We start from the raw sequence: 21783 nt of genomic DNA, 5'->3' as shown, positions 1-21783 counted from the left end.
GGACTCGAAATGTTAACTCTGTCTTTTTCTCCACAGATGCTGTTGGACCTGTTGAGTTTTTCCAGCATTTTCTGTTTTTGTTTTAGATTTCCAGTGTCCGCAGTATTTTGCTTTTATCACAGGATTGAGTCTATTCACTCACTTAGTGAGTGACAGACACAGGAGTGAGTGTATTCACTCACTTAGTGAGTGACAGACACAGGAGTGAGTGTATTCACTCACTGAGCAAATGACAGACACAGGAGTGAATGTATTCACTCACTTAGTGAGTGACAGACACAGGAGTGAGTGTATTCACTCACTCAGTGAATGACAGACACGGGAGTGAGCGTATTCACTTACTGAGTGATTCACACACACAGGAGTGAGTGCATTCCTTCACTGAGTAAGTGACAGACTCAGGAGTGTGTCTATTCACTCACTGAGTAAATGACAGGCACAGGACTGAGTGTATTCACTCACTGAGTCAGTGACAGACACAGGAGTGAGTGTATTCATTCACTGAGTGAGTCACAGACAGAGGAGTGAGTATATTCAATCACTGAGTGAGTGACAGGCACAGGTGCCAGGTAACATCACAGATACCAGTTTTCAGCCAATTTGCTTCACTCCACATGATATCAAGAAACGGATGAAGGCATTGGATACTGCAAAGGCTATAGGCCCTGACAATATTCCGGCAATAATACTGAAGACTTGTGCTCCAGAACTTGCTGTGCCCCTAGCCAAGCTGTTCCAATACAGCTACAACACTGGCATCTACCCAGCTATGTGGAAAATTGCCCAGGTATGTCCTGTACAAAAAAAGCAGGACATATCCAACCCAGCCAATTACTGCCCCATCAGTCTATCCTCAATCATCAGTAAAGCGATGGAAGGGGTCATCAACAGTGCTAGCAAGCGGCATTTGCTTAGCAATAACCTGCTCACTGATGCCCAGCTTGGGTTCCACTAGGGCCACTCAGCTCCTGACCTCATTACAGCCTTGGTTCAAACATGGACAAAAGAGCTGAATTCCCAAGGTGTGATGAGAGTGACTGCCCTTGACATCAAGGTTGCATTTGACTGACTGTTGCATCAAGGACTCCTAGCAAAACTGGAGTCAATGGGAATCAAGGGGAAAACTCTCCGCTGGTTGGAGTCATACCTAGCACAAAGGAAGATGATTGTGGTTGTTGGAGGTCAATCATCTCAGCTCCAGGACATCGCTGCAGGAGTTCCTCAGGGTAGTGTCCTCGGCCCAACCATCTTCAGCTGCTTCATCAATGACCTTCCTTCCATCATAAGGTCAGAAGTGGGGATGTTCGCTGATGATTGCACAATGTTCAACACCATTCGTGACTCCTCAGACATTGAAGCAGTCCATGTCCAAATGCAGCAAGACTTGGACAATATCCAGGCTTGGGCTGACAAGTGGCAAGTAATATTCATGTCACACAAGCCCCAGACAATGAACATCTCCAACAAGAGAGAAGCTAACCATCGCCCTTTGATGTTCAATGGCATTACCATCACTGAATCCTCCACTATCAACATCCTATTGACCAGAAACTGAACTGGACTAGCCATATAAATACTGTGGCTACAAGAGCAGGTCAGAGGCTAGGAATCGTGCAATGAGTAACTCACCTTCTGACTCCCCAAAGTCTGTCCACCATCTACAAGGTAGAGGTCAGGAGTGTGATGGAATACTCTCCACTTGCCTGGATGTTAGTGCAGCTCCCACAACGATCAAGAAGCTTGACACCGTCCAGGACAAAGCAACCTGCTTGATTGGCACCACATCCACAAACATTCACTGCCTCCACCACCCATGTGCAGTAGCAGCAGTGTGTACCATCTACAAGATGCACTGCAGGAATTCACCATGGCTCCTTCGACAGCACCTTCCAAATCCGCGACCACTACCATCTAGAAGGAAAAGGCAGCAGATAGATGGGAACACCACCACCTGGAAGTTCCCCTCCAAGTAACTCACCCTCCTGACTTGGAAATATATCGCCGTTCCTTCACTGTCACTGGGTCAAAATCTTGGAACTCCCTTCCTAACAGCACTGTGGGTGTATCTATACTGCAGGAACTGCAGCGGTTCAAGAAGGCAGCTCACCACCACCTTCTCAAGGGCAACTAGGGATGGGCAATAAATGCTGGCCCAGCCAGCGATGCTCACATCCCATGAATGAATTTTTAAAAAGTGTGTATTGACTACGGAGTAAGTGACAGACACAGGAGTTAGCCTATTCACTCACGAAATAAGTGACAGGCACAGGAGTGAGTGTATTCATTCACGAAATAAGTAACAGGCACAGGAGCGACTGTATTCACTTACAGAGTAAGTGACAGACCCAGGAGTGAGTCACAGACAGAGAAGTGAGTATAATCACTTACTGAGTGAGTGACAGACACAGGATTGAGTATATTTACTCACTGAGTGAGTCACAGACAGAGGAGTGAATATATTCATTCACTGAGCGAGTGACAGGCACAGGAGTGAGTGTATTCATTCACTGAGTGAGTCACAGACAGAGGAGTGAGTGTATTCATTCACTGAGTGAGTCACAGACAGAAGAGTGAGTGTATTCATTCACTGAGCGAGTGACAGGCACAGGAGTGAGTGTATTCATTCACTGAGTGAGTCACAGACAGAGGAGTGAGTATATTCATTCACTGAGCGAGTGACAGGCACAGGAGTGAGTGTATTCATTCACTGAGTGAGTCACAGACAGAGGAGTGAGTGTATTCATTCACTGAGCGAGTGACAGGCACAGGAGTGAGTGTATTCATTCACTGAGTGAGTCACAGACAGAGGAGTGAGTATATTCATTCACTGAGCGAGTGACAGGCACAGGAGTGAGTGTATTCATTCACTGAGTGAGTCACAGACAGAGGAGTGAGTATATTCATTCACTGAGCGAGTGACAGGCACAGGAGTGAGTGTATTCATTCACTGAGTGAGTCACAGACAGAGGAGTGAGTGCATTCAGTCACGGAGTAAGTCACAGACACACGAGTTAGTCTATTCACTCACTGAAGGAGTGACAGACACAGGAGTGAGTGTATTCACTCAGTGAGAAATGTGTTGCCAGTTTTAGTTAATGAATAAAATTAAGAAAAGCATCAGCTGAGAATTAGAGTGAGTAAATCTAGAACAAATGATTCTGGGCCATGGACATTGACTTACTGACCCAGCCCACCCACCTCCCGAATCCGTTACTTTGTTGAAGGAGGGCGATTGCTGATTGGAGCCTGTAACCTGACTGAAAGGTAACAAAAGTTTAACTGGTTTCAGGCACAGTGGAGAAACACAGAAGAAAGTGTCAGTTATTGCACACTACCTTCCACAGCACGGTGACAGCCCCTTGCCCATCCAAATCTGGCAGCTGCTGCACAAACCACAGGTCGAGACAGCCAAGAGGAGCTGAGAATCAAGAGAGCGAACAGGTTAGAGAGATAGGAGTATCATAGGGAGTGTTACAGTGGGGGGTGTGGGGTATATCAGAGTATTACAGTGAGGGGTGCGGGGTATATCAGAGTGTTACAGTGGGGGGTGTGGGGTATATCAGAGTTTTACAGTGGGGGGTGTGGGGTATATCAGAGTGTTACAGTGAGGGGTGTGGGGTATATCAGAGAGTGTTACAGTGAGGGGTGTGGGGTATATCAGAGAGTGTTACAGTGAGTGGTGTGGGGTATATCAGAGTGTTACAGTGGGGGGTGTGGGGTATATCAGAGTGTTACAGTGAGGGGTGCGGGGTATATCAGAGTGTTACAGTGGGGGGTGTGGGGTATATCAGAGTGTTACAGTGGGGGGTGTGGGGTATATCAGAGTGTTACAGTGAGGGGTGTGGGGTATATCAGAAAGTGTTACAGTGAGGGGTGTGGGGTATATCAGAGAGTGTTACAGTGAGGGGTGTGGGGTATATCAGAGTGTTACAGTGAGGGGTGTGGGGTATATCAGAGTGTTACAGTGAGGGGTGTGGGGTATATCAGAGAGTGTTACAGTGAGGGGTGGGGTATATCAGAGTGTTACAGTGAGGGGTGTGGGGTATATCAGAGAGTGTTACAGTGAGGGGTGTGGGGTATATCAGAGTGTTACAGTGAGGGGTGTGGGGTATATCAGAGTGTTACAGTGAGGGGTGTGGGGTATATCGGAGAGTGTTACAGTGAGGGGTGGGGTATATCAGAGAGTGTTACAGTGAGGGGTGTGGGGTATATCAGAGTGTTACAGTGAGGAGTGTGGGGTATATCAGAAAGTGTTACAGTGAGGGGTGGGGTATATCAGAGAGTGTTACAGTGAGGGGTGTGGGGTATATCAGAGTGTTACAGTGAGGGGTGTGGGGTATATCAGAGAGTGTTACAGTGAGGGGTGGGGTATATCAGAGTGTTACAGTGAGGGGTGTGGGGTATATCGGAGAGTGTTACAGTGAGGGGTGGGGTATATCAGAGAGTGTTACAGTGAGGGGTGTGGGGTATATCAGAGTGTTACAGTGAGGGGTGTGGGGTATATCAGAGAGTGTTACAGTGAGGGGTGGGGTATATCAGAGAGTGTTACAGTGAGGGGTGTGGGGTATATCAGAGTGTTACAGTGAGGGGTGTGGGGTATATCAGAGAGTGTTACAGTGAGGGGTGTGGGGTATATCAGAGAGTGTTACAGTGAGGGGTGTGGGGTATATCAGAGTGTTACAGTGAGGGGTGTGGGGTATATCAGAGAATGTTACAGTGAGGGGTGTGGGGTATATCAGAGAGTGTTACAGTGAGGGGTGTGGGGTATATCGGAGAGTGTTACAGTGAGGGGTGGGGTATATCAGAGAGTGTTACAGTGAGGGGTGTGGGGTATATCAGAGTGTTACAGTGAGGGGTGGGGTATATCACAGTGTTACAGTGTGGGGTGTGGGGTATATCAGAGTGTTACAGTGAGGGGTGGGGTATATCACAGTGTTACAGTGAGGGGTGTGGGGTATATCAGAGTGTTACAGTGAGGGGTGGGGTATATCAGAGTGTTACAGTGGGGGGTGGGGTATATCACAGTGTTACAGTGAGGGGTGTGGGGTATATCAGAGTGTTACAGTGAGGGGTGTGGGGTATATCAGAGAGTGTTACAGTGAGGGGTGTGGGGTATATCAGAGAGTGTTACAGTGAGGGGTGTGGGGTATATCAGAGTGTTACAGTGAGGGGTGTGGGGTATATCAGAGAGTGTTACAGTGAGGGGTGTGGGATATATCACAGTGTTACAGTGAGGGGTGGGGTATATCAGTGTTACAGTGAGGGGTGTGGGGTATATCAGAGTGTTACAGTGAGGGGTGGGGTATATCACAGTGTTACAGTGTGGGGTATATCAGAGTGTTACAGTGAGGGGTGGGGTATATCACAGTGTTACAGTGAGGGGTGTGGGGTATATCACAGTGTTACAGTGAGGGGTGTGGGGTATATCAGTGTTACAGTGAGGGGTGTGGGGTATATCAGAGTGTTACAGTGAGGGGTGGGGTATATCAGAGTGTTACAGTGGGGGGTGGGGTATATCACAGTGTTACAGTGAGGGGTGTGGGGTATATCAGAGTGTTACATTGAGGGCTGTGGGGTATATCAGAGTGTTGCAGTGAGAGGTGTGGGATGATGATGAAATGAGTTACAGATGATCACTTACTGTCCTCCCAGGTCCTGACACTGGCCACCGCACTCCAGTCACTCCACAGTTTCCTGTTAGTCTCTCCCTGTCGCCCACAATTTATGCGGAACTCATAAAGTGTGAATGGCTGCAGCTCTTCCAGCTCATAATGCATTGCATGGATTCCAATTTCATTGTGTGAAATCTTTAATGAAAGACAGAGAGTGCAATTAGTTTCTGGGGAGCTGCGGCATACAGAGAGGATTTCCCTGCTTTTGAAATTCTCGCGTACTGTCGCCTCTCAGTGTCCCTGTCAGAGAGCAGCTCCCTCTGCTCTGCTACTCTGCTCACTGTTAAATTCTGCGGCAAATCCCAAAAGTCAGTTTTAAACAATGTCATAGCAGTTTCTCTCAGCTGTCAATCTCCATTTTGCAGAGCGACCAAAGAAACAGTTGTGGTCACCTCCTTACCCAGCTCCACACTGACACCTTCCACACCAACAGCAGCATAGAGATGCTGCCTAGAATGAAAGCAGTAGGCCACTGAGTGGGTCCCTGAGCACCAGTGCAAACTGAAAGCAGAAGGATGAGAGTGGAATGCTGCTACGCAGAGAGAGAGTGTGAAAAGACCACCTTCTGTGCAAGCCAGGGTGACATGTCTCAGGAACCCAAGGTCCACATCTCAGGGCCCCGGTCTTCAGAAGAGCAATGATTCAGGAGCATCAATCTTACAGGTAGGTAATGGTGACAGGCTCCATGTATTGTGGCTCAGACAATGGATAAGTGGGAGGAGTCCACTATCAATGTTGCAGGTAGTGTCTGATGAGCTGCAAAATGTCCTGGAGACAATGACATCCCAGGAGGTTCCTGCAGCTTCCCAATTTCAGGAAGGGTTGCTGAGAACATTGGGAAGTTTGTGCAGTGTTTGTTGTTGATGATTTGAGGGATGCTTCAGCAGGACAGTGTCATTGGGCTCATAGGGACTGATTGGAACCGTCCGGTGTCTGATGCCACCAATCAGACCATCTCTAAAACCTCTCATGAACACAGAAGCTCAGATGAGATCATCAATTCCTTGCTGGAATTCTTCAGTAAAGTGATAGTGATATCCCAGGCTTCATCAAAATATCACCTGGATGGTGAAAAGAGTCAGTGTCAAGAGAAGGGGTCTATCACCCGCCCTATGTGTTTATAGAGGCCCGATCAATCCCCATCCACCACTACTCTCCTCCGTCTGGCTGAACTTGTTCTCACACTGAACAATTTCTCCTTAAACTCCTCTCACTTCCTCCAAATAAAAGGTGTGGCTATGGGTACCCGCATGGACCCCAGTTATGCCTGTCTCTTTATGGGATATGTGGAACATTCCTTTTTCCAGTCCTACTCCAGCCCCCTCCCACAACCCTTTCTCCGGTACATCGATGATTGCTTCAGTGCTGCTTCATGCTCTCGTCTGGACCTGGAAAAATTTATTAATTTTGCTTCCAATTTCCACCCCTCCATCATTTTCACATGGTCCATCTCTGACACTTCCCTTCCCTTCCTTGACCTCTTTGTCTCAATTTCTGGTGATAGACTGTCCACCAAGATCCATTACAAGCCTACCGACTCCCACAGTTACCTCGACTACAGCTCCTCACACCCCGCTTCATGTAAGGACTCCATCCCATTCTCTCAGTTCCTTCGCCTCCGTCGCATCTGTTCTGATGAAGCTACCTTCAAAAACAGCTCCTCTGACATGTCCTCCTTCTTCCTTAACCGAGGTTTTCCACCCATTGTGGTTGGCAGGGCCCTCAACCGTGTCCGGCCCATCTCCCGCGCATCCGCCCTCACACCTTCCTCTCCCTCCCAGAAACATGATAGGGTCCCCCTTGTCCTCACTTATCACCCCACCAGCCTCCGCATTCAAAGGATCATCCTCCGCCATTTCCGCCAACTCCAGCATCATGCCACCACCAAACACATCTTCCCTTCACCCCCCCTGGTGGCATTCCGCAAGGATCGTTCCCTCCGGGACACCCTGGTTCACTCCTCCATCACTCCCTACACCTCAACCCCCTCCCACGGCACCTTCCCATGCAACCGCAGAAGGCGCAACACCTGCCCCTTTACTTCCCCTCTCCTCACCATCCAAAGGCCCAAACACTCCTTTCAAGTGAAGCAGCATTTCACTTGCACTTCCCTCAATTTAGTTACTGCATTCGTTGCTCCCAATGCGGTTTCCTCTACATTGGAGAGACCAAACGCAGACAGGGTGACCGCTTTGCAGAACACCTTCGGTCTGTCCGCAAGCATTACCCAGACCTCCCTGTCGTTTGCCATTTCAACACTCCACCCTGCTCTCATGCCCACATGTCTGTCCTTGGCCTGCTGCATTGTTCCAGTGAAGCTCAACGCAAACTGGAGGAACAGCACCTCATCTTCCGACTAGGCACTTTACAGCCTTCCGGACTGAATATTGAGTTCAACAATTTTAGATCATGAACTCTCTCCTCCATCCCCACCCCCTTTCCGATCCCCCCTCTTTTTTTTTTCCAATAATTTATATAGATTTTTCTTTTCCCACCTATTTCCATTATTTTTAAATGTATTTCCATCCATTGTTTTACTCTACCTTTTAGCCTATTTCGATTCCTTCATCCTACCCCACCCCCACTAGGACTATCTGTACCTTGCTCGTCCTGCTTTCTACCCTTAATTAGCACATTCCATAGATAATATCACCACCTTCAACACCTCTTTGTCCCTTTGTCTGTGACATCTTTTGGTTATCTCCACCTAGACCCTCTATCCAGCTCTACTTGTCCCATCCCCTCCTTAAACCAGCTTATATTTCACCTCTCTTCTATTTTTACTTAGTTCTGTTGAAGAGTCATACGGACTCGAAACGTTAACTGTGTTCCTCTCTGCAGATGCTGCCAGGCCTGCTGAGTTTTTCCAGGTATTTTTATTTTTGTTTTGGATTTCCAGCATCCGGGGTTTTTTGCTTTTATCTATGTGTTTATGTTGTCTTGCTGTCTCATGCAGCTCTCACCATCTAAAGAGAATTCTGAGGAAGAGAAACTGATGCTGGACTGCTGAAACAGATAGGGCAAAGGCTGACCCACCTCAATCCACTGAAGGTTGCCTGCCTCTCTGTATTGAAGCTCAAACTGGAGACGGATCGATGAGTCCAGGTTGGTGGGGTTCATCCATGAGATGCCAATGGCATTTGGATCTTCCTGTGTTTGTTCTCCAGTCACATTGGCTGGAGCCAGCGGCTTCACTAAAAGAACACCATAGCACAGTATCAGAAAGTGTACGCAGGAGGAAAGGCACCAGCACCCAGTGGCCGACTGTAAAGCAGCAAACCTCCACCCAGTGACTGACTGTAAAACAACACCCCACCACCTAGTGACCGACTATATAGCAACACCCCTCCACCCAGTGACTGACTGTATAAAAGCACCCCTCCAACCAGTGACTGACTGTATAACAACACCCCTCTCACCAGTGGTTGACTGTATTACAACACCCCTCCACCCAGACTGTATAACAGCATCTCCGCACACAATGATAAAAACAAAAAGCTAAAAGCTACTGCGGATGCTGGAAATCCAAAACAAAAACAGAATTGCCTGGAAAAACTCAACAAGTCTGGCAGCATCGGCGGAGAAGAAATCAGTTAACGTTTCGAGCCTTCATGGCCCTTCGGCAGAACAGGAGCATAGTTAGAAGAAGGGAGAAATATAAATTGGTTTAAGGTGGGTGGGGGGGTGGGAGAGACACATTGAGTGTGTGGTGTGGTGATTGTGGAGATGAGCAGATAATCAAAAGATGTCACAGACAAAAGGGTCAAAGAGGTGTTGAAGGTGGTGGTATTTGTCTGAGAAAAGTGCTAATTAAGAATGGAAGACGGGATATTCAAAGTACAGCTCTAGTGGGGGTGGGGTGGAAAGACTAAAGGTTTTAGTTTTAGATTTAAAAATAATGGAAATAGGTGGGGAAAGAAGAATCTATATAAATTATTGAAAAAAAAGCGGGGTGGGGGGAAAGAAACGGGGTGGGGATGGGGGGAGGGGGAGTTTAAGATCTAAAGTTGTTGAATTCAATATTCAGTCCGGAGGGCTGTAAAGTGCCTAGTCGGAAGATGAGGTGCTGTTCCTCCAGTTTGCGTTGGGCTTCACTGGAACAATGCAGCAAGCCAAGGACAGACATGTTGGCAAGAGAACAGGGTGGAGTGTTAAAATGGCAAGCGACAGGGAGTTTTGGGTCTTTCTTGCGGACAGACCGCAGGTGTTCCGCAAAACGGTCGCCCAGTTTGCGTTTGGTCTCTCCAATGTAGAGGAGACCGCATTGGGAGCAACGAATGCAGTAGACTAAGTTAGGGGAAATGCAAGTGAAATGCTGCTTCACTTGAAAGGAGTGTTTGGGCCCTTGGACGGTGAGGAGAGAGGAAGCGAAGGGGCAGGTGTTGCATCTTCTGTGTGGGCATGGGGAGGTGCCATAAGTGGGGGTTGAGGAGTAGGGGGTGATGGAGGAGTGGACCAGGGTGTCCCGGAGGGAACGATCCCTACGGAATGCCGTCGGGGGGGTGAAGGGAAGATGTGTTTGGTGGTGGCATCATGCTGGAGTTGGCGGAAATGGCGGAGGATGATCCTTTGAATGCGGAGGCTGGTGGGGTGATAAGTGAGGACAAGGGGGACCCTATCATGTTTCTGGGAAGGAGGAGAAGGCGTGAGGGAGGATGCGCGGGATATGGGCCGGACACGGTTGAGGGCCCTGTCAACGACCGTGGATGGAAAACCTCGGTTAAGGAAGAAGGAGGACATGTCAGAGGAGCTGTTTTTGAAGGTAGCGTCATCAGAACAGATGCGACGGAGGCGAAGGAACTGAGAGAATGGGATGGAGTCTTTACATGAAGCGGGGTGTGAGGAGCTGTAGTCGAGGTAACTGTGGGAGTTGGTAGGCTTGTAATGGATATTGGTGGACAGTCTATCATCAGAAATTGAGACAGAGAGGTCAAGGAAGGGAAGAGAAGTGTCAGAGATGGACCATGTGAAGATGATGGAGGGGTGGAGATTGGAAGCAAAATTAATAAATTTTTCCAGGTCCCGACGAGAGCATGAAGCAGCGCCGAAGTAATCATCGATGTACCGGAGAAAGAGTTGTGGGAGGGGGCCGGAGTAGGACTGGAACAAGGAATGTTCCACATACCCCATAAAGAGACAGGCATAGCTGGGGCCCATGCGGGTACCCATAGCCACACCTTTTATTTGGAGGAAGTGAGAGGAGTTAAAGGAGAAATTGTTCAGTGTGAGAACAAGTTCAGCCAGACGGAGGAGAGTAGTGGTGGATGGGGATTGTTGGGGCCTCTGTTCAAGGAAGAAGCTAAGGGCCCTCAGACCATCCTGGTGGGGGATGGAGGTGTAGAGGGATTGGACATCCATGGTGAAGAGGAAGCGGTTGGGGCCAGGGAACTGGAAATTGTTGATGTGACGTAAGGTGTCAGAGGAATCACGGATGTAGGTGGGAAGAGACTGGACAAGGGGAGAGAGAAGGGAGTCAAGATAACGAGAAATGAGTTCCGTGGGGCAGGAACAGGCTGACACGATCGGTCTGCCAGGACAGTTCTGTTTGTGGATTTTGGGTAGGAGGTAGAAGCGGGCCGTCCGAGGTTGGGCGACTATCAAGTTGGAAGCTGTGGGAGGAAGATCTCCAGAGGAGATGAGGTCAGTGACAGTCCTGGAAACAATGGCTTGATGTTCTGTGGTGGGGTCATGGTCCAGGGAGAGGTAGGAGGAAACGTCTGCGAGTTGACGCTCAGCCTCCGCGAGGTAGAGGTCAATGCGCCAGACAACAACAGTACCACCCTTGTCAGCGGATTTGATGACAATGTTGGGGTTGGACCTGAGAGAATGGAGTGCAGTGAGTTCAGAGAGAGACAGATTAGAATGGGTGAGAGGAGCAGAGAAATTGAGACGGCTAATGTCATGCCGACAGTTCTCAATGAAAAGATCAAGAGAAGGTAAGAATCCAGAGGGAGGGGTCCAAGTGGAGGGAGAATATTGGAGGTGGGTAAAAGGATGAATTTCGGGCTCGGCATGATGCTGAACTCTTCTTCCGCCGTCTTCGTCTCCGTGCTCACTTCTTTGGGCAGGAGTCCTCTCCCCGTTCAACGGATCCTTTTACCCACCTCCAATATTCTCCCTCCACTTGGACCCCTCCCTCTGGATTCTTACCTTCTCTTGATCTTTTCATTGAGAACTGTCGGCGTGACATTAGCCGTCTCAATACCTGATTGTATAAAAGCAGCCTCCACTCTGCAAAGCAGCACCTCTCCATGCAGTTACTGACTATATAACAACGCTCCACCCAGTGACTGACTGTATAATAGCACACCCCCACCCAGTGACTGACTGTAGAACAACACCACTCCACCCAATGACTGACCGTATAACAGCACCCTCCATCCAGTGACTGACTGTATCACAGCACCACATCACCCAGTGACTAACTGCAAAACAGCACCCCTCCACCCAGTGAATGACTGTATAACAGCACCCCTCCACCCAGTGACTGACTGTATAACAGCATCCATCCACCCAGTGACTGACTGTCTAACAATACTCCTCCACCCAGTGACTGACTGTCTAACAGCACCCCTCCATCCAGTCACTGACTGTAAAACAGCACCCCTTCACCCAGTGACTGACTGTCAAACAGCACCCCTTCATCCAATGAATGACTGTCTAACAACAGCACTCCACCCAGTGACTGTATAACAAGATCCCTCCACCCAGTGACTGTATAACAACATCACTCAACCCAGTGACTGTATAACAACACCCTTCCACCCAGTGACTGACTGTATAACAACACCTCTCCACACAGTGGCTGTAGAGCAGCACCCCTGCACCCTATGACTGTCTGTATCACTGCACCGCTGTACCCAGTGACTGATTGTATAACAGCACCCCTCCACCCAGTGAATGAGTGTATAACAACACCCCGCCACCCAGTAACTAACTGTATAACAGCACTCATCCACCCAGTAACTGAATGTATAACAGCACCCCTCCACCCAGTGACTGAGTGTATCACAGCATCCCTCCACCCAGTGACTGACTGCATCACTGCACCGCTGCACCAAGTGACTGATTGTATAATAGCACCCCTTCACCCAGTAACTGACTGTATAACAGCACCTCTCCACACAGTGAGTGTATAACAACACCCCTCCATCCAGTGACTGAGTGTATAACAGCACCCCTCCACCCAATGACTGACTGTATAACAACACCCTCCACCCAGTGACTGTATAACATCCCTCCACCCAGTGACTGTATCACAACACCCTCCACCCAGTGACTGTATAACATCCCTCCACCCAGTGACTGTATAACAACATCCCTCCACCCAGTGACTGACTGTATAACAACACCCCTCCATCCAGTGACTGACTATAACAGCATCCATCCACCCAGTGACTGACTGTCTAACAACACCGCTCCACCCAGTGGCTGACTGTAAAACAGCACCCCTCCACCCAGGCACTGATTGTATCACTGCAGTGCTTCACCCGTTGACTGACTGTATAACAGCACCCCTTCACCCAGTGACTGACTGTAAAACAGCACCCCTCCACCTGGTCAATGACTGTATAACAGCTTCCATCCACCCAATGATTGACCGTATCACAGCACCCCTGCACCCAGTGACTGATTGTATAACAGCACACGTTCACCCAATAACTAACTGCATAACAGCACCCCTTCACCCAGTGACTGACTGTATAACAACACCCCTCCACCCAGGGACTGGCTGTATAATAGCACCCCTCCACACAGTGACTGACTGTAAAACAGCACACCTTCACCCAATGACTGACTGTATCACTGCACCGGTGCACCTAGTGACTGATTGTATAACAGCACACCTTCATCCAGTGACTGACTTCATAACAGCACCCCTCCAGCCAGAGACTGTACAGCATCCCTCCACCCAGTGACTATATAACAACATCCCTCCACCCAGTGACTGACTGCAGAACAACACCCCTTCACCCAGCGACTGACTGTATAACTACACCTCTCCACACAGTGCCTGTATAACAACACCCCTCCATCCAGTGACTGACTGTAAAACAGCACCCCTCCACCCAGTAACTGACTGTATAACAACAGCCCTCCACCCAATGACTGACTGTATAACAACACCCCTCCACCCAGTGACTGACTGTATAACAACACCCCTCCCCCCAGTGACTGTATAACAACACCCCTCCAGCCAGTGACTGTATAACAACATCCCTCCACCCAGTGACTGACTGTATAACAACACTCCTCCACCCAGTGACTGACTGTATAACAACACCCCTCCACCCAGTGACTGACTGTATAACAACACCCCTCCCCCCAGTGACTGTATAACAACACCCCTCCAGCCAGTGACTGTATAACAACATCCCTCCACCCAGTGACTGACTGTATAATAACACCCCTCCACCCAGGGACCGACTATAAAACAGCACCCCTCCACCCAATGTCTGACCGTATCACTGCACTGCTTCACCCAGTGACTGATTGTATAACAGCACCCCTTCACCCAGTGACTGACTGTATAACAGCACCACTTCACCCAGTGACTGACTGTATAACAACACCTCTCCACACAGTGGCTGTAGAGCAGCACCCCTGCACCCTATGACTGACTGTATCACTGCACTGCTGTACCCAGTGACTGATTGTATAACAGCACCCCTCCACCCAGTGAATGAGTGTATAACAACACCCCGCCACCCAGTAACTAACTGTATAACAGCACTCATCCACCCAGTAACTGAATGTATAACAGCACCCCTCCACCCAGTGACTGACTGTCTAACAACACCCTCCACCCAGTGACTGACTGCATCACTGCACCGCTGCACCAAGTGACTGATTGTATAACAACACCCCTTCACCCAGTGACTGAATGCATAACAGCACCTCTCCACACAGTGAGTGTATAACAACACCCCTTCATCTAGTGACTGACTGTAAAACAGCACCTCTCCACCCAATGACTGACTGTATCACTGCACCGCTGCACCCAGTGAATGACTGTATAACAGTACCCCTCCACCCAGTGACTGACTGTATAACAGCATCCATCCACCCAGTGACTGACTGTTCGACAACACTCCTCCACCCAGTGACTGACTGTCTAACAACACCGCTCCACCCAGTGGCTGACTGTAAAACAGCACCCCTCCACCCAGGCACTGACTGTATCACTGCACTGCTTCACCCGTTGACTGACTGTATAACAGCACCCCTTCACCCAGTGACTGTATAACAACAGCCCTTCACCCAGTGACTGACTGTAAAACAGCACCCCTCCACCCAGTGACTGACTGTATAACAACACCCCTCCCCGCAGTGACTGTATAACAACACCCCTCCAGCCAGTGACTGTATAACAACATCCCTCCACCCAGTGACTGACTGTATAATAACACCCCTCCACCCAGGGACCGACTATAAAACAGCACCCCTCCACCCAATGTCTGACCGTAACATGCACCGCTCCACCCAGTGACTGACTGCATAACAGCACCACTTCACCCAGTGACTGACTGTATAACACCTCTCCACACAGTGGCTGTAGAGCAGCACCCCTGCGCCCTATGACTGACTGTATCACTGCACCGCTGTACCCAGTGACTGATTGTAAAACAGCACCCCTCCACCCAGTGACTGAGTGTAAAACAGCACCCTCCCACTAAGTGACTGACTGTAAAACAGCACTCCTCCACCCAGTGAATGACTGTCTAACAACACCCCTCCACCTAGGAACTGTATCACAACATGACTCCATCCAGTGACTGACTGTATAACAACACACCTCCACCCAGTGACTGACTGTATAACAACATCCCTCCACCGAGTGACTGTATAACAACACCATTCCACTCAGTGACTGTAGAACATCACCCCTCCACCCACTGAATGACTGTCTATCAACACCCCTCCACCCCGTTACTGATTGTAAAATATACCCCTTCACCAAATGACTGACTGTAAAACAGCACCCCTTCACTCAGTGACTGACTGTATAACCACATCCCTCCACCCAGTGACTGTATAACAACACCATTCCACTCAGTGACTGTAGAACATCACCCCTCCACCCACTGAATCACTGTCTATCAACACCCCTCCACCCAGTTACTGTATAACAACAAACCCCACCCAGGGACTGTATCACAACACCCCTGCACCCAGTGACTGACTGTATAACAACACACCTCCACCCAGTGACTGACTGTATAACAACACCCCTCCACCCAGTGACTGGCTGTATAACAACACCCCTCCACCCAGAGAATGACTATATAGCAACACACCTGCACCCAGTGACTGGCTGTATAATAACACCCCTTAACCCAGAGACTGGCTGTATAACAGCTCCCCTCCAACCCACAACTGATTGTAAAACATACCTCTTCACCAAATGACTGACTGTATAAACACACCCCTCCACCCAGTGACTGACTTTATAACAGCACCCCTCCACACAGTGATTGACTGTATAACAGCATCCCTGCTCCCAGTTACTGACTGTATCGCTGCTCTGTTTCACCCCGTGAGTGACTGTATAATAGCACCCCTTCACCCAGTGACTGACTGCATAACAGCACCTCTTCCCCCAGTGACTGACTGTATGACAACACCTCTCCACACAGTGACTGTATAACAACACTCCTCCATCCAGTGACTGACTGTAAAACAGCACCCCTTCATCCAGTAAATGACTGTCTAACAACACCCCTTCACCCAGTGACTGTATAACAACATGCCTCCACCCAGTGACTGTATAACAACACCCCTCCATCCAGTGACTGACTGTATAACAACACCCCTCCACCCAGTGATTGACTGTCTACCAACACCCCTCAACCCAGTGACTGTATAACAACACCCCTCCACCCAATGTCTGACCGTATCACTGCACCACTGCACCCAGTGACTGATTGTATAACAGCATCCCTTCACCCAGTGACTGAATGTCTAACAACACCCCTCCACCCAGTGACTCACTGCATAACAACAACAGCACATCCCCCACAGTGATGACTGTATACAAGACCACTGCACCCAATGACTGACTGTATCACTGCACTGCTTCACCCGGTGACTGGCTGTATAACAGCACCCCTTCACCCAGCGATTAACTGTAAAACAGCACCCCTCCACCCAGCGACTGCCTGTATAACAGAATCCGTCCACCCAATGACTGACCGTATCACTGCACCGCTGCCCCCAGTGACTGATTGTATAATAGCACGTCTTCAACCAGTGACTGACCGCATAACAGCATCCCTTCACCCAGTGACTGACTGTAAAACAGCACCCCTCCACCCAGGGACCGACTATAAAACAGCACCCCTCCACCCAATGTCTGACCGTAACACTGCACCGCTCCACCCAGTGACTGACTGCATAACAGCACCGCTCCACCCAGTGACTGATTGTATAACAGCACCACTTCACCCAGTGACTGACTGTATAACACCTCTCCACACAGTGGCTGTAGAGCAGCACCCCTGCACCCTATGACTGACTGTATCACTGCACCGCTGTACCCAGTGACTGATTGTAAAACAGCACCCCTCCACCCAGTGAATGAGTGTATAACAACATCCCTCCACCCAGTGACTTTCTAACAACATCCATCCACCCAGTGACTGACAATATCATTGCACTGCTGCACCCAGTTACTGATTGCATAACAACACCCCTTCACCCAGTAACTAACTGTATAACAACGCCTCTCCACACAGTGACTGTATAACAATACCCCTTCATCCAGTGACTGACTGTAAAACAGCACCTCTCCACCCAATGACTGACTGTATCACTGCACCGCTGCACCCAGTGAATGACTGTATAACAGTACCCCTCCACCCAGTGACTGACTGTATAACAGCATCCATCCACCCAGTGACTGACTGTTCGACAACACTCCTCCACCCAGTGACTGACTGTCTAACAACACCGCTCCACCCAGTGGCTGACTGTAAAACAGCACCCCTCCACCCAGGCACTGACTGTATCACTGCACTGCTGCATCCGTTGACTAACTGTATAACAGCACCCCTTCACCCAGTGACTGACTGTAAAACAGCACCCCTCCACCTGGTCAATGACTGTATAACAGCTTCCACCCACCCAATGATTGACCGTATCACAGCACCCCTGCACCCAGTGACTGATTGTATAACAGCACACGATCACCCAATAACTAACTGCATAACAGCACCCCTTCACCCAGTGACTGACTGTATAACAACACCCCTCCACCCAGGGACTGGCTGTATAATAGCACCCCTCCACCCAGTGACTGACTGTAAAACAGCACACCTTCACCCAATGACTGACCGTATCACTGCACCGGTGCACCTAGTGACTGATGTATAACAGCACACCTTCATCCAGTGACTGACTATAACAGCATCCATCCACCCAGTGACTGACTGTCTAACAACACCGCTCCACCCAGTGGCTGACTGTAAAACAGCACCCCTCCACTCAGGCACTGACTGTATCACTGCACTGCTTCACCCGTTGACTGACTGTATAACAGCACCCCTTCACCCAGTGACTGTATAACAACAGCCCTTCACCCAGTGACTGACTGTAAAACAGCACCCCTCCACCCAGTGACTGACTGTATAACAACACCCCTCCCCCCAGTGACTGTATAACAACACCCCTCCAGCCAGTGACTGTATAACAACATCCCTCCACCCCGTGACTGACTGTATAATAACACCCTCCATCCAGGGACCGACTATAAAACAGCACCCCTCCACCCAATGTCTGACCGTAACACTGCACCGCTCCACCCAGTGACTGACTGCATAACAGCACCACTTCACCCAGTGACTGACTGTATAACACCTCTCCACACAGTGGCTGTAGAGCAGCACCCCTGCACCCTATGACTGACTGTATCACTGCACCGCTGTACCCAGTGACTGATTGTAAAACAGCACTCCTCCACCCAGTGAATGAGTGTATAACAACATCCCTCCACATAGTGACTTTATAACAACATCCCTCCACCCAGTGACTGACCATATCATTGCACCGCTGCACCCAGTTACTGATTGCATAACAACACCCCTTCACCCAGTAACTGACTGTATAACAACGCCTCTCCACACAGTGACTGTATAACAATACCCCTTCATCCAGTGACTGACTGTAAAACAGCACCTCTCCACCCAATGACTGACTGTATCACTGCACCGCTGCACCCAGTGAATGACTGTATAACAGTACCCCTCCACCCAGTGACTGACTGTAAAACAGCATCCATCCACCCAGTGACTGACTGTTGAACAACACCCCTCCACCCAGTGACTGACTGTATAACAGCATCCATCCACCCAGTGACTGACTGTTCGACAACACTCCTCCACCCAGTGACTGACTGTCTAACAACACCGCTCCACCCAGTGGCTGACTGTAAAACAGCACCCCTCCACCCAGGCACTGACTGTATCACTGCACTGCTTCATCCGTTGACTGACTGTATAACAGCACCCCTTCACCCAGTGACTGACTGTAAAACAGCACCTCTCCACCTGGTCAATGACTGTATAACAGCTTCCACCCACCCAATGATTGACCGTATCACAGCACCCCTGCACCCAGTGACTGATTGTATAACAGCACACGTTCACCCAATAACTAACTGCATAACAGCACCCCTTCACCCAGTGACTGACTGTATAACAACACCCCTCCACCCAGGGACTGGCTGTATAATAGCACCCCTCCACCCAGTGACTGCCTGTATAACAGAATCCGTCCACCCAATGACTGACCGTATCACTGCACCGGTGCACCAAGTGACTGATGTATAACAGCACACCTTCATCCAGTGACTGACTGCATAACAGCACACCTCCAGCCAGTGACTGTACAGCATCCCTCCACCCAGTGACTATATAACAACATCCCTCCACCCAGTGACTGACTGCAGAACAACACCCCTTCACCCAGCGACTGACTGTATAACTACACCTCTCCACACAGTGCCTGTATAACAACACCCCTCCATCCAGTGACTGACTGTAAAACAGCACCCCTCCACCCAGTAACTGACTGTATAACAACAGCCCTCCACCCAGTGACTGACTGTATAACAACACCCCTCCACCCAGTGACTGACTGTTTAATAACACCCCTCCACCCAGGGACCGACTATAAAACAGCACCCCTCCACCCAATGTCTGACCGTATCACTGCACCGCTTCACCCAGTGACTGATTGTATAACAGCACCCCTTCACCCAGTGACTGACTGTATAACAAAACCCCTCCACCCAGTGACTGACTGTATAACAACATCCCTCCACCCAGTGACTGACTGTATAACAACACCCCTCCACCCAGTGTCTGACTGTATAACAACACCCCTCCACCCAGTGACTGACTGTATAACAACACCCCTCCCCCCAGTGACTGTATAACAACACCCCTCCAGCCAGTGACTGTATAACAACATCCCTCCACCCAGTGACTGACTGTATAATAACACCCCTCCACCCAGGGACCGACTATAAAACAGCACCCCTCCACCCAATGTCTGACCGTATCACTGCACCGCTTCACCCAGTGACTGATTGTATAACAGCACCCCACCACCCAGTGACTGACTGTATAACAGCACCACTTCACCCAGTGACTGACTGTATAACAACACCTCTCCACACAGTGGCTGTAGAGCAGCACCCCTGCACCCTATGACTGACTGTATCACTGCACCGCTGTACCCAGTGACTGATTGTATAAAAGCACCCCTCCACCCAGTGAATGAGTGTATAACAACACCACGCCACCCAGTAACGAACTGTATAACAGCACTCATCCACCCAGTAACTGAATGTATAACATCACCCCTCCACCCAGTAACTGAATGTATAACAACACCCCTCCACCCAGTGACTGACTGTCTAACAACACCCTCCACCCAGTGACTGACTGCATCACTGCACTGCTTCACCCAGTGACTGATTGTATAACAGCACCCCTCCCCCCAGTGACTGACTGTATAACAACACCCCTCCACCCAGTGACTGACTGTATAACAACATCCCTCCACCCAGTGACTGACTGTATAACAACACCCCTCCACCCAGTGACTGACTGTATAACAACACCCCTCCACCCAGTGACTGACTGTATAACAACACCCCTCCCCCCAGTGACTGTATAACAACACCCCTCCAGCCAGTGACTGTATAACAACACCCCTCCACCCAGTGACTGACTGTCTAACAACACCCTCCACCCAGTGACTGACTGCATCACTGCACCGCTGCACCCAGTGACTGATTGTATAACAGCACCTCTCCACACAGTGAGTGTATAACAATACCCCTCCATCCAGTGACTGAGTGTATAACAACACCCCTCCACCCAGTGACTAACTGTATAACAACACCCCTCCACCCAGTGACTGACTGTATAACAACACCCCTCCACCCAGTGACTGACTGTATAACAACACCCCTCCCCACAGTGACTGTATAACAACACCCCTCCAGCCAGTGACTGCATAACAACATCCCTCCACCCAGTTACTGACTGTATAATAACACCCCTCCACCCAGGGACCGACAATAAAACAGCACCCCTCCACCCAATGTCTGACCGTATCACTGCACCACTTCACCCAGTGACTGATTGTATAACAGCACCCCACCACCCAGTGACTGACTGTATAACAGCACCACTTCACCCAGTGACTGACTGTATAACAACACCTCTCCACACAGTGGCTGTAGAGCAGCACCCCTGCACCCTATGACTGACTGTATCACTGCACCGCTGTACCCAGTGACTGATTGTATAACAGCACCCCTCCCCCCAGTGACTGACTGTATAACAACACCCCTCCACCCAGTGACTGACTGTATAACAACATCCCTCCACCCAGTGACTGACTGTATAACAACACCCCTCCACCCAGTGACTGACTGTATAACAACACCCCTCCACCCAGTGACTGACTGTATAACAACACCCCTCCCCCCAGTGACTGTATAACAACACCCCTCCAGCCAGTGACTGTATAACAACACCCCTCCACCCAGTGACTGACTGTCTAACAACACCCTCCACCCAGTGACTGACTGCATCACTGC

General features: G+C 49.7%; 1 protein-coding gene across 1 annotated transcript in view; it reads right to left on the bottom strand.

Moving 5' to 3' along the window:
- Positions 1–21783, bottom strand: part of LOC144668844 (interleukin-12 receptor subunit beta-2-like) — an 87913-nt gene that overhangs the window by 30845 nt on the left and 35285 nt on the right. Inside the window, exons 5-7 of the mRNA XM_078531263.1 lie at positions 8709–8866; positions 5642–5807; positions 3336–3418 (exon numbers count right to left, since the gene is read on the bottom strand). Coding sequence (XP_078387389.1) covers positions 3336–3418; positions 5642–5807; positions 8709–8866 — 407 coding nt within the window. The remainder of the gene's footprint in view (positions 1–3335; positions 3419–5641; positions 5808–8708; positions 8867–21783) is intronic.

This window comes from Cetorhinus maximus, chromosome 28 (assembly GCF_964194155.1).
Source record: "Cetorhinus maximus chromosome 28, sCetMax3.hap1.1, whole genome shotgun sequence".
NCBI classification, from domain to species: domain Eukaryota; kingdom Metazoa; phylum Chordata; class Chondrichthyes; order Lamniformes; family Cetorhinidae; genus Cetorhinus; species Cetorhinus maximus.
The sequence above is the reverse complement of the archived record's forward strand: the minus strand, read 5'-3'. Positions and strand labels throughout refer to the sequence as shown.